Source organism: Athene cunicularia (genome assembly GCF_003259725.1).
Source record: "Athene cunicularia isolate RWA chromosome 4 unlocalized genomic scaffold, athCun1 chr4_part2, whole genome shotgun sequence".
Classification (NCBI taxonomy): Eukaryota; Metazoa; Chordata; class Aves; order Strigiformes; family Strigidae; genus Athene; species Athene cunicularia.
The window spans coordinates 30,374,417-30,389,152 of NW_020799099.1; the positions used below are offsets into that span (position 1 = coordinate 30,374,417).

Here is a 14,736-nt window from a genome sequence, read left to right on the forward strand (position 1 = left end):
ACCTGAGAGTGTACTGATTGGAGGTGATGTGAGTGAACGAGCTGCTGCAGCGGTATCATAAAAAGAGTCAGGATCCATGTGAAAATGATGCCTTTTCAAATTATAAACCAGGGTATGTGCTGTGTGTGTATGTATGGCATAGGATTATTCTAACTATATTTTGATTTTACTGAAAGAAGGATATTATTTCCGTCCTACAGCTGCATGAAGGTGCACAAGTGAACCTGAAACCAGAACAGATTTTCTGTTCTGGTAAATGTTGGCATATCCGTAGGTGATTAATGGACAAGGAAGAGTTCCCCTCAGAGTGAATCCTCTAGATGCAATTGTCCTTACTTGCATAAGTTCTCAGTCTAAAATCCTGAGCTGCTTCATTCTGCTTTCACATTTTGAATTTAATACAGTATGTCAAAACATTGCTTTAATTTTTACTATCAACAAAAGTTGTTGCTTCTTCACTTTTTAAAGTGTTTCGCCTTAAAGAAACAGAAGACAAGATGACATAAACAAGGAAAGATGCATAGAAAATGAACAGATTTAACTGTCACTCTTACAGTATGGAAAAGAGTTTACAATTAAACTGAAACGGGCTGCAATGTTTTAAATTAAATATTAGCAATTTGTGAACTTTTTTATTATCCTTTTCAATAAAGCAAAGTAGAATACTAAAATGATAAATGGTCTGAAATAAATGACTTGGGGTTTTTGTGAAGAGCTCGTCAAGTTATATTGTTGTATCTTTAGAGATTGTATTTTACTTTAACTATAACTCTTTTAACTCATGGTGGAATTTTTTTGCTGTCGTTTTTCAGGTCGAACTTACAATGATTTAAATCAGTACCCTGTGTTCCCTTGGGTTATCACCAACTATGAATCTGAGGAGCTGGACCTTACCCTTCCTAGCAACTTCAGGGATTTGTCAAAGGTATTTCCCATCTGATTTTTTTTTTTTCCTCTTCAGTATTTCTCCCAGTAGCTTTCAGTCTTGTTCATGTTTTCTGCTGCGCTCGATATATTCATGTGAAATGCACAACCATTAACAACAGCGTTCCATTTCTGTATGCGTATACTGATAATAGGGATCAGATTGTGGGAAAATGAATTATTGATGTATTCTATTGCGTTGGATTGCACCAATTTAATAATAGTGGAAGGTTCTCTTAGTTGGAACATACGTGTTACATTTCATTTCAAATGTTAATGAAGTTGGGAATGCTGAGGCTGCTAAATGTTAAAAATTAGCCAAATAATTTTCTGTTTTTCTGATGAAATTGTGCTTTTTTTAGTAGCAAAGCCTGTGATGCCATTCTATTTTAAGTACTTTTAAATCACTGCCCTTATTCCCATAAGTAGAACCTTTATTTTTTCACTTCCTCTGTGTATCCCCTTCAGGTATGCTCAAGTAACACCACTGTCCTTTATCAGACAGACTTTGTCAGTTTTTAACAACTTTTCCAAACAATTCCTTGCTGGCAGAGCAGCCTTGTTTTTCTAAGGTTCTTTCCCAAACAAACATACGCAGATGCAGTATTACACAGCCTGTTTAAAGCTTTACAGAATGTGATTGTTCTCTTTCGATCTTTTCCAAAAAGGGAGTATTTCATTTTACAAAGTAGAAGCATCTCTCATTTTCTCTACAAAGACTGCTCATCAAATGCACTGCTCATCAAACTTTTTCTATTATGGGAAATGATTGGCACATGGAGCAATACAGTTAATTAGTGGAAAAGGTAAAGAACTTATTTTAATTATAGCTTGTTTTTTACAAAAGTCTTCCATACAAATTGGTTATTTTATAGAAAAAAAAAAAATCCCCGAAAAAGTAAGGCAATTTTTACAAGTTCTTCTTTCAGTTCACAATGGATTAAGCTAAAACACAGGTCTGTGAAAATCTCCAGAGAATTAATTTTTTTACTACAGATTTAGTATTTTAACCTACAAAAAGGTACTGTGTAGTCATGAAATATATACACATGTGGATATGTATGTGTGGATATATACATCTGTGTATATATTCGAAGTCTATACTGTACCTTTTGTGTGTGCTTATGTATGTACAAATAAAAATAAAGGAATAATGTTTTTAAGTCTAAAGCAGAGATAGACTGAGGTCCTGTCATTGTAACACTTTCTAATAGTGTTATTTAATTTGAATAAATCCTGAGTTCTGTGCTTTTTCTGAATGTCTGACTGACACAAATCCATATTCGTGGGTAAATGAACATTATTAAAATATTATTTACCTTTGAAAGATTTTTAAAACTTAAAATAACACATTTTACTTTTTAAAAATCTTACGAAGGTAAATAATACTTTAAAATAATTTCTTCTTTTAGAATTTAAAAAACACTTTCTTAACAATCCCTAGGCCAAAAAATACCTGAAGATAGTTCACAACTAAAAATACCTGTCACCAACCTGGACTGCACTTGTGAATTACACTTAAGTGAAGATTGAAAACTTAAGGGTAACATCTGTGTAGCTTGAAGAAGTACTGACATTAAATTTGTTGTGTCACAATCGAGGAATTTATTAATGGTGGATTTTTGCAACCTCATTTCTCATTAAGTTTTGTTAAATGACACTCATGCATATATCATGCCATAGCTAAAGTAATTCAAGGATTCTCCAGCCATTATACTTCTGAGGCATCTCCTTTGAATTGTATTTTAATTTGTAAACTACTCGTATCAGTCAGCACTACAGTCTTAGTCTTTCTTCCTCCATCCTGGAACAAAACTAAGTGCAGTGTAGAGCAATTTTTTCTCATTTTAGGTTAGGTACCACTCTTAATTCCATTAAGAAATTAGATAGCGAACCCGTTCTTTTTCTATGCATTTTTTTTAATTAAAAGTGACTAGTTATATGGATATATGGATTTCTCTGCTCATGAAGTAGTCTTTGAGGCTTACTAAGTATACTTTCAGCTCTGAGGCAATCTTGCTGTTGCTGAGAGAGGACATTACTTGGGGACATCACCAAGTAGACGTTACTTAGGTTGTATCTTCATACTAAACCTTCTCAATCACGTGTTTGCAACTATGAACTTAATATAGGAAATAAGTATTCATTATCACAATATTACATGTCAGTCATACCGTAGTATGAGTAGAAGGAGTTTCATATTATTATTTAAGCCTTTAACGTGATATTCTGGGCAGCTTTTAATCTTTAACAGGTGATTGGGAGAGAATTGCCCCATTAGGGGGTTGTGAATATTTATACATATATGTATATTATATATAGGTATATTTAACACGTGTTTTTTCTTACGTTCTGTTAAATGTTGATCAGACAGTGCATCTTGATCTCTGGAAATGTAACTGCTGTTCTGGATGAATGCCACATACAGAGGAAAGTCTTTATGCCATATCTGTCTCAGACACAGCAGTTCAGGTTTTTGTTACTGATTAGGCATTTCTAGCGGTATCAACTCAATGTAGTTTGAATGTTAAACTTCGTGTCAGATGATGAATTCATGGCAGATACCTGAAACACCTTACTAATATTAAACAATGAAAATTTTGAATGTCATGTATATTGTGATATTTTCATTGTAGTACTGTTATTTTGGGGGTAATTCTTCAAAATAAGTGCTAATTATATATTGTAGCATGCTTTTGCACTGCTAAAGATTTAAAAAATATTTAGATACTTAACTTTTTACATGGTTTTAACAGTCTTTAACTTTATTTCTTTTCCTTATCCACATCCAGAAACACATCACAATTTAGTGCTCCCACTGAATAAAGAAAAGGAAGATCTAAGAAAAAAAAAATTCTCTTTTCTCTCTTTTCTCTCTTTTCTCTCTTTTCTCTCTTTTCTCTCTTTTCTCTCTTTTCTCTCTTTTCTCTCTCTTCTCTCTCTTCTCTCTCTTCTCTCTCTTCTCTCTCTTCTCTCTTTTCTCCTTCTTTTTCTTTTTCTTCTGGTATTACAAAATGTCAAAGATGAACAACAGTTTTGCTAAAATATTAGTTAGAAGTTCCACAGTTAGTACAGATTTAAAGAACTGCAGTGTATAGGTTAAACCAACACTTTATTTAAGCAGCTTCTTATGGCATTGTTTTGAACATCAGTCACACAATGATAAACCAAAGCAACTGAAATGGATTGTGGTTAATATTACTGTCAGCCTGACGAATGCTCCTGACAAATGCCAGGAGTGCACTGCCAGTCTGTTACCCTGCTTTGACTCGAGTGTTTATTTCTTAAGAGGTGACTATGGTTTGGAATGAGTATTACATTTATAGCTGCATATATTTTATTTATACAACAGACACAGTTTCCCACCAGTATGTGTCCCATTTTCTGCATTACTTATGTTATTCAAAAGCACTTTTTTTCCCTTTACTCAGTGGAAGCAATAACTTGCTTTGTGTTTCTGGACTTGGATAAGGGAAAAAATAGGAGTAAAAATACATGGAAAATACTGAGATATCAAAGCATGTTTTTATACTCTTAAAAGTTTGTTACAAGATCTTGCAGTATGCAAGTAGCTGTTGGTAAGTTTTCTTTCATAAGGCACAAAACTTTTCTAAGATCATAAACCAACACTACTAGAAAAAGAAAATTATGCCGTTCTTAAATCTTCTTTTGTCTTCACTATAGCTACATGTGTACGTAATTATATTTTTATTCTCATTTTTATCGTTTTCACGCAATATTTGCTAAATCATCATCAGTTTTATAGTGGCTGTTATGTACGTAATGACTTAGTTTCCAGTCAAGTGTACAGAAGCAACAAATAGCTCTCACCTTCAGTGAAGTGAGGTGTTTAATTGGTATGTGGGAGCCACTGATATCAAACACACTTTGACAGAAGTAATAGATTTTATTTTTTTTACTATGACAAATTGGACTAGTTTTGTTGTTCTAATGTAAAATTCACTGTTGACTGTTCTTTAGTGTGCCAGCCTGAATTCTGTTGCAGGGTGCCCATTTCAGGAGCATAAAATCACTGCAGATGTAACTTGTGCTTTGTATTTTCCCCCGCAAAGAAACAGAGCGGGAAGCGCATGAAATTTGCTCAGTTATCTCCTTACCCCTTGGCAAAGAGCCAGAAAGTAACAAATGTTTTGATGTGCACCTATAATACTTTTGCAAATTTTCTAGAGAAATCTTTCTGCCTAGAGAGGCATTAAAATTTGTATTCTGTGAATCAGTGCTTTTCATGTAGGAAACGAAAATTAAATTTTATTCAGCTCATGCACCAACACAAAATCAATGTAGGTTACTACAAGTTAAAACTGATAAACTCACCAGGACTCTGTGTCTTTCTAAGCATCAAGCATGTTGCAAAATTGGCACTAAAAGAAGGTGAGAGGAAGCGTGAGAACTAACAATAGTGGGTGAAGTGGTGGTAACTTATTTTGATAGACAATTACGTCTGGAATTTAGGCACTGAAACCTATGATGCTTGGCACTGCTGGGCTCAGCATCTGCCCTGGTTGTCTTGTTACTGGTGTTTCAGGCAGTAAATTTGTCATCTGTACATGTGACAAAAGACATCAATTAATTAATTAAAAAGCATTCCAAAGTCAGACAGGATAAACTTGGAAGGAAGGTACAAGTATTTTCCTTTCAGGACATTCCATGTGAATCTCTGCTTAAAACAGGACAGTACAGGAAATAAAATATTTCAAACTTTGAGTCAGGCTCCCTGGCTGTTAAGGAAAGGCCCAGTGTATTTTCTAGAATTTTGGATCACCTCAAGAAACAGTGGTAGAGATATCAAGATGAGTCCCCATCTGAAAAGGAGACACATTTTTCATTGTTCATTTTTTAGTCTGCTAAGGATTTTGATATTTTTAGTGTAAAGTATATCTATTAGAGAGCAAGTTCTCATGCTTTCTTTGTGAAATGCAACTTGCTTCTTTGAGGACGACCCTATCCTCTCTAAAATTGTATGCAGAATAGGAAACAGTTGAGAGAAATTATTACAGAAACTGGTTTATCACCTTGCTGAACGTATATGTTTGTCCGTACTTGTTTGTGCAAAGGAGTCAACAGATCTAGATTTGACATCATCATGTTACAAGAAACTTCTAGGGGAAGGGAAGCATTCAAACAGGAAGCAATACTCTGAGCAGTACCTCATTTTGGAGGATGCATGTGTTGGTGCCATTTAGGAAACCATAAAAGAGCAAAATCTAGCTGAGAGAACAGAGAACGTTTCTTCCCTGTCTGTCCTCTCTGAATATAAAGAGACTGAGCTTTAAAAGGGGTGGGGGAGTGGAAGGAATTGTAAATGTGCTTGGGGTTCTTGCTTGTGATATAATCGCTCAAAAGTCAAGTCCCTCTGTGAAGAAAGCTGTGCAAGGGTGTGAAGTGCTTGAGTTCACATCCCAGGGCAGTGCTATAGTTTTAGGACTATTATGGGCTTTCTTTGTTTGGACCAGGAAATCTATTGTGGAATTAGAATTAAGGTGCTGTAGTGTCTTTTATATTCCCATGAAACGTTTTGGTTTAATAGCAGAAGTTTTTCCCTCTTGACAATGTCGGGGTGAGGTGATTTTGTGATTCTCAAATGCCAGCAACCCTCAGACAGATCCCGTCGGGGACTTTTGAGAATGATGAAATCGGTCAATTTTCTTTCCTGGCAGCGGAATCCATCCGTTGGGTCATTTCCTTTAGCCCACGTACCAACCCGAGGAGCCGAGGTTGGCAGCGGTGCCGGGGCGGGTTTGGCAGCACCACGGTCAGGTTCCGGGCGGGCCGAGCAGCACCATGGACAGGGGCCTCTCAGCACCATGGACAGGGGCCTGCCCGCCGCCGGAGAGCCGTCCCGGCCCCGCCTGCTCTCCCTAAACAAACCCTCGCGGGATTTGCCAGCCCGACCCGGGCACCACCCTCAGAGACGCTAGACGGTCTGCTGCGTCTGGGACGGTGCCGACTCTTTCGGATTTTAGTATCCATCACTGCTTGAGATCCGCTTCTTTCACTCGCAAGCATAAAAAGTCTCTGTCTTTTGAATGTTGGTTTGAGCTTCATCTATCTTGGGACCTTTTTCGGATTAAACATTTGATTTCCATGCATGTTTAACTTATTAAACATGCATTAACTTATTAACTTAGCTTATTCCCCCACAGTTCTTACAGAGACTTGCTGAGACTTACACTTCACCCAAATACATCTCTGAAATGAGTTATCAAAACAGAATCATCTGCATTGGAAAAGACCTTGAAGATCATCTATTCCAACCATTAAACATATCTCCTGAAGTCCTACTCTTAGTCCAGATAGAATTTTAAAAAAATATTCCGGGAATTTCCATTGCTCTATTATAGTGTCATAGCCATCTTTTTATATCTTTGCTTTTTTCCCTTGTCATTAGTTGGTTATTCTCTGGGTCAAACATCTCCTCTAAAGAATACGTGCGCAGATGATAGAGCACATCTCACTACTGTTCTTACTTTCTTTTCCCCATTTTCTGCTTTTCCCAATAGAAGCTTATTTTTTGAAGTCATAAGAAGCATACTCTTTGCACTTTAGATGCACATAGCAGTTTCTAAGGCGGCTTAATTATTTTCAATCTTTTTTTTTTTTTTTTAATTGTTATTTAGGTATGAGAGGAAAGGCTAAATTTACAGGATTAATAACAATCATTTTGGTAATGAGCCTAATAATCTTCCCCTGCCTCAAGGAGGAATATTGTTTGGAATGCATAAATCCTGATAGACAAGAAAAACAATAACTCAGAATAATCAATGAATATTTAAAAATGCTATTCTTGGTTTCTATCTGATGTTATTGTCCATCCTGCTCTTGTTTCAATTTTACATGCCCTGAACATATGTCATCTTCTAATTGGAAATGAACTGAGGGAGGTTCATGACCTTTTAAATGATCACAAGAAACCATGGGGCACATGTCTGGTCATAAAATGTACTAGCAATCAAAATAAAGTAATTTCACACACATGTCTTGGGCCATAGACATTTAAAATGTGTGTTTTCTGTCTTCCTAATGTAAAGTGAATGTTATTCTCTTGATACAGTCTCTGCCTTTTCATATTCATACATTTGAACTCCAGCAGATGATGAGCTGCTACAGCACACATCTGTGTAATTCAGATTTCTGAACAAGCATTATGGTGGCTAAGTTGAAAATTGCACTCATACTGGAAATGAGGATGGGTTTTATCTCATACTGGAGCTGTCTAAAACCGAGTTGATCAAACTCTAAGGAGCAGGAAGCCTGTTGGACAAAGGACAATCCGGGTATAAAAATAGTGCTCAAGAAAATGAGAACATGGTAAAATAATAATAGTTATAATCTTTGTTTAAGGGGGCATTTATGGTGGTTCTGAGGCTGTGGACTTACTTTGATGGACGCATCAGATGGTCTGTCTCAAACTCAAATACCAGCAGATGAAAGTGAGGGTCAAATAAAGGAAATTGATAGAAAAAGATCACTAGGAGAAGATGGTGTGACCCTAAAATCTTGAGTTGAGTAGTCTAATAAGATAAAGAAAAAATAATTCACATTTAATATCCGACCAATCAGTTGAAACTGCCTCAGTGTCAGAGACACAAGGTAAGTTTCCAGAGTGGGGTGGTCACTGGCATTCCAGAGGTCTTTCCTGTACTTTATACTGTTCATCATATCTGGTAATCTGAAAAAGAAGACAAAAAGGGAGCAGGTAAAACTTTCCGACAGTACTATCTGTTGATGGTACTGAAGATGATGGCTGACTAATCAGGGGACCTTATGGAATAAACAAACTGATGGGTGAATTTACCTTAGATAGGAGCAAAGCAATGCGTATGTGAAAAAATATTCGTTGGTGGGCTCTTAGCTGACTATTTGTTTTCAAGATTGATCTAATCGGATTGTGACAGTTGTATGGAACAGTACAGATTACAGTGAAAAACTCTTCGTGCTTTCCCAAGTACATCTTTCTCTCCTGCTGCTGCTCTTTTTGTAGGGCTTGGTGCTTACACATGGCACACAATAAGGTATATTTTGTGTGCCCTGACAGTGTGTCATCTACAGAAAATGCAAGTTCATGTCAGGTTTTAGCTTGAGGTCCTGTGCTGTTAGTACAGGCCAGAAGGATTATGCTTTTAGTTCTGATTGTCTTCTATAGAGCTGGTCTTAGATATAATGACTGCTGTTTTGTGTGACAGTGGCTTCTGTGACGTGTTGGCAGAGGAGCGTGGTCTGGGAAGGGAAGGCAGAGAAAGAATCTTTTCATCTCCTGCTGCCTTCAAGTGCATTCAGCTTCTCACTAAACCCCGTTTCTTGAAATCCATAAAGGGTTTGAGGTGTTTGGTTTGGTTTTGTTTTTTCAAATAGATGAATGATGATGCAGTGATTTCTTTCACTTGATAAATTATGTCATGGATAGCATATGCAAATGGTTGCTTTTGGCTTGGCAGGGTTGTTTTCTAAGTAAGGCAACTACAGTGCTGTTACCCTCCTCGCTACCTGCAAGCAGCTTGGTTTCTCCACATGATTCCCAGGGATGTGCAGCTTCCTTTCTCCCTGACCTTTTGGAAGCGTACAACACCCAACAGCTCTCTTCAGTTTGCCTTCCCAGTAGTGTTGGGGTGTAGTAATACCTCAAACACACAGTGTGTGACACGTTCAGTTGTGCTGAACAGTTGATTAAACCTTATGTAAAAGTGTATGCGTGCTTAATTAGTTTGCCAGTTTGCACTTCAGCAGTACATTGTTAGGAATCTGCTACAGATGGTTGTTATACCATTTGATACTATTGTTAGTAATATGAAGGCATGGAGATTTTTCCCTTTAATTCAAATTCTTCCAAGATTTTAGGTGACTGGAAGGTGTATCCTGTCACTAATATTTTTTTTTTTTTTTTTTTTTTTTTTTTTTTTTCCTTATGCTTAAGTTTTGTGTATGATCCATTTTTGAACTGTGGACTTTGAGAATCTTCCATGTTTTGCACCATTAAATACTATTTATGTTGACATGTTCAGGCATTATAGTTGTTAGACCACCTTTAGATCAGTTTTTCCTGACTGTTCTTGTCTCAGAGGAGTGTGTGAGCTCTTAAATCTTAATAATAATGTGCGCATACAAATAGTTTTAATTTTATTTGCATGCACACAACTATCTTCTGCTTTTATTCCAGGCCTTTATTGAATTTTCATTTTCTCTACAATAGAAAATTGAGCTTCTAAAAATTTTTGGTAATGTGGCGTGCTAAATTTCATGACGCGATTTCTGGTAAACAGGGTCTTTTCAAAGAAAGCTGGTAAAGGACCGACAACTATTTTAAAAAGCATGTTTACATAAAAAAGCTCAGTGGTTTTAGTATGTACAGATCCTATTAATTTTGTTTTAGAAAGCATTGAGATAAGAGGATTACAGAGTTTCATCCCATGCGCAATGTGCCAGGAAATGCCCAGGGATCCTACATCTGATAAAACTGCTGATCACAGTCAGCTGGTAAGACTTGTCACTTAGTTAAAGGAGCTGCTGGGAAATAGTTGTCTGCACCCTGATCTGTGTGTGCAAGGATTAAATGAGGTGGCTGGTAGCCATTTATCTGTGTTTCTTCAGTAGTGTAAATAAAAAGCTAGAGCTAAGCAAAGAAATCATTTGCATGTAAAAGTAACTGCAAGTTTGTTATACTGGAGTGCTCTTGACAGGCTTTTCTTGCATCATGTGAACCAGCCTGTGTATGTGGGAAGATGCTGAGTCATTTCATAGGAAGTTTTAAGAGAGGAACCAGTCCAGAAACTCATCTAGCTCAATCTCTTGCCTCTATGAACAGCCAGTAGCAGGAGCCTAGTAAAAAAGAAAAGAGGGCACGTAAAGAATCATCTTTTCCTTCAGATAACATCCCACGTTTGGCAACCGCAAGCTTAACTACTTAGTAAAGTGGAGAAAGAGTTTAGACAGTCATGTTTAATGGCCAATGATGGACTGGTGGTCTAGTCCTCTCTTTTTTTTTTTTAAACCCATTTATATTTGTTCAGCATTGCTCCCTGAAGCAATGGAAATAGCAACTTAATTATATGAGAAGGTATAATTTTCTTTGCTTTGTAACTAGGGTAGTTATGGCTTGTTTGCTCTCTGTGGACCACATGAAGACTTGCTTGCTTGCAACTCTTATCCATACCTGAAAATTATTTTAGTTTAAGGTGGACATAAAAAGAACAGAAAATACACTTCAGAACTCACTTTACATTATTGTCCTATATTTTTACCTTCTCCCTGCAAATTTTCGAGTATTGTAATTATTTGAAATACCTATATTCAGAATAATGGATTAGAATTATGAGTATAATGACCTGCCAATTCTAAAGGGGAAGAAGCTCAACTAGATGGACCGTTAACAAATATCCAGAGGATGTCTACTCAACAAATCCACCAGAGGTGTGTGTAGACCTTAGTGACTGGAAAAGAAGGCAGCACAGCCATATGGATTTTTCTGATCTTGATGTCAAAATCAGTAGAGTGCGCTTACTAATATTTATAATTACTGTGCAGTTTCAACATTGCATATACAAAAAGTGTTTGACCATAGGGTTCCTTATTTCACCAAGAAACCACATAAAATTCAAGTAGCTGCTTGTGTTGAAGTTCTCAAAAATTGAGTGTTATAAAGTGACTAAAATAGGATTTATATTAATAATATAAATATATATAATATAAATTTTATATAATAATATAAAATATGAATTAATAGTAAAATATAGTAAATCGGTTCAGAATTGGAGCAGAAATTATTGTGTATCACTTAAATACTTACTGGGGAAGAATACAAATGTTCTGTCAAGTTCTGTCCCCTTGGCTTCAGCCAAGTATTGACATCCAAATTCCCAGTTCCCCCTCCTCCCTGGTCTTTGGTGTAGGATTTGGGCATCTGCTGTGAAACTAGTGCTTTTGGGAATGAACTGGTAAGGATTGTTACTCTCCTTGGTAAATAGTTTCCATTTTTTATGTCTTTCCTGGAGCAGCTCAAGGAAAAATTTAGTTGATCAGTGAGGGCAGTTCCAACAGTTAAGGAGATCATTGTTTGTGTTCTTTTCTTTGGGATGTGGTTCTTCAATGAATTTGAATTACATATGTCTTGAAGGTAAGATGTCTTATAAAGAAGATGGAGGAGTTGCAGGACCTAATTTTTAAGAAATGAGTACTCAGTTGTTTGAGAGGAAGAATGCTGAGTTCTAGTAGTGAGTGAGAGTAGGTTCAGAGTGGGTATGGCATTTTGTGGCTCTTCTCAAATGCAAAAAAATGACAGATGAAAGAGTAGTGATCTACATGATATGAGTTTATTCCCAGATATTTCCCAGTAGACCTAGGTTAAGTTTGGGTATAATTAAACCCTCGCATCTTGTCTTTGTATCTCTGTCTCAGAAAAAGAAGTTTTACTCAGATGATCAGGAAGTTCCACCAGTATTGGCTAGTTCTGGGAGTTAATTATGTGTTGGGAATACATAAAGTAACTAACTAAGCAACCCTCTAAAAATGCAGTTGTGATGAGATTGCAGCAGATTATACAGCACTCAGCGTGTTTGCAACAGTAAGATCCAGTGTTAACTGGAACACTGGACACATTTCAGATATCTGTATATTAGAATATGTTGAATATTATGAATTGAATAAGGATCTGTACATTAGAATTCCTTGCCTTTAAAATGGAAGACCTGAAGGGCTCAATTTCTTTTGTTTATTAAAAAGTCTAATTATATTCTCTAGGTATCTGTAGATACATAAAATACTGGGTGAGTAGAGGCTCTGTGATATGTCAGAGAAGTGTAACAAGATTTCTTTGGTAACACACCAGTAAATTCATAGCCGAACCAAAGTGTGTATTTTTTAGGATGAGGATCACAATTATCAGTAGAAAAAGCTTCCAAGAAAAATATCAGATTGTCCATGTGCTCGAGAGTCAGATGCCTTTCTGGAAAGCAGGTTGGCCAAATACAGCTCATGCTATAATCAAGTATAAACAGTTGGGCTCAAAATCATGTAATGGAAAGGCATTTAACAGCTTGTCATACAAACACAAGGCTAGATGAGATGACCTAATGGTCCCCATGGTCCTTTAAGCCCTGTGCATATATGAAAAATATCAGTAATGAAAACCAGATAGTCATCTTGAAAATAAAACGTATGAAAAACAAACATCATACTTGGCAAAGATGCTACAAAACATAATTCAGTGATGCAGACAATTGTATTCACAGGAATCCAAATACCTGGTTGGTTGTGGATAAGAAAACACTATAAGCAATCACACGGAAAAGCATTTTTTTTTTCCCCATTTTTTCTTTTTTGTTGTTTTTTAAAAAGCACTTTATTTTTGCATGATGAAGAAGTTTTGAAACACAAATTTCAAAGAACAATATTTTAATTGATGTTTAAATATTTCTGTGTGCACTGGTCCACTGGTGTGGACTTCATTTCTGGATCCCCACCTACTTTTCAGAACTCACAGGCACTTGCACAGATCTCCTGATTTCCAATAGGAATTGTTCCGATCACTGTCTCCACCAAATGAGGTAACAGTGAAGACGAAACAGTGGTATCTTGACTACTTACTGTTTGCAGTAATTAAATGCAATTTACTGCCGCAGTACTCTAGTCTTTCATGCATTTTGAATATTAATGAGTTAAAAACTCTTCCCAGTATCACAGTGGACAGGAGACAGTAAAAGTGGCAACGGTTGTTTTAATAAGACAAGCCAATAACAAAAGGCAGCGTGGTTAAGAACAGGGTATCTGTTTACCCAGAGTAACACCATTTTAAAAATGAAAACACATTAGGTAGGAATAAAAATCACCTCTTTTTCTTCTTAAATGTGTAACTATAAATAAACATACCATAATTCTTTCTTCATAAGACTTCGGTCTGCTCATGTTAGGTCCTTAGCAATTTTCCAAAACGTATGCGTTCTTGGACATGAGTGACAGAACCCAGAAGATATTCTGCCCTACATGGAGGAGCAGCGAGCATTCTGCTTTCTTCTGTTGGGTGCAACAGGGCCTCTTCTGAAAATGGAGGAAGGATGAGCCACTCTTCCAATTGTCTGGCACATGGTATGATTAAGAACCAACAAATATAACTGTTCTCGATAGCATCTGGACATATTTAACAGCAGTAGATGGTAAGAGTCAGTGTGTTTTCTCGGTTATTTTTCAACAAACCATTTTTCTTTGTTGTGTCTCAAAGAAAGCAAGCAGGCTTGGTCCAAGCAGTGAGATTTGTATTCAGTTCTTGGTCAAAATGTGAGTTTTATTTATTTTGAGGCATTCCTAGATTTGAGAGCACTCAAAAAATTAATACCAAATGAGTTTGGGTTTTTTTAAGAATACCTTGTAGCACTTGTTATAAGAGTCACATTGGGTCAAAATCCAGGTGATCGTGCCTTTGGAAAAGAGAAAAACAAAATTCACATGATCATGCCTTTGGAAAAGGGAAAAACAAAAACTAGGGGATCATGCCTTCAGATAAAAGGAAAACAAAAAACAGGTTGATTATGCCTTTGGAAAAGAGAAAAACAAAAAACAGGTGAACATACCTTTGGAAAAGAGAAAAACAAAAAGTTCTTCACCCCAGTTCTTCCTCCAGTTTGGACTCTTTTTTGAATGAATTCTGAAATTAATACCTTATACCTTACGCTTTATTAATTTTTCAGTGCAGTTTGAAAACTTAGCAACCATAAGTTATTTCTTTTTTTGCCTTGACTCCTGTAATCTCATCCATTGTTTTTACTACTTGTAATTTTTAAATCTCTACTTCCTGTCTCTTATACA

General features: G+C 36.4%; 1 protein-coding gene across 4 annotated transcripts in view; it reads left to right on the forward strand.

The window, feature by feature from the left end:
• LRBA (LPS responsive beige-like anchor protein) overlaps positions 1 to 14,736 on the forward strand; it is a 404,059-nt gene that overhangs the window by 273,763 nt on the left and 115,560 nt on the right. For all 4 annotated transcript variants that reach the window (XM_026847510.1, XM_026847512.1, XM_026847511.1 and 1 more), the window contains one exon: positions 813 to 925. In XM_026847510.1, coding sequence (XP_026703311.1) covers positions 813 to 925 — 113 coding nt within the window. The remainder of the gene's footprint in view (positions 1 to 812; positions 926 to 14,736) is intronic.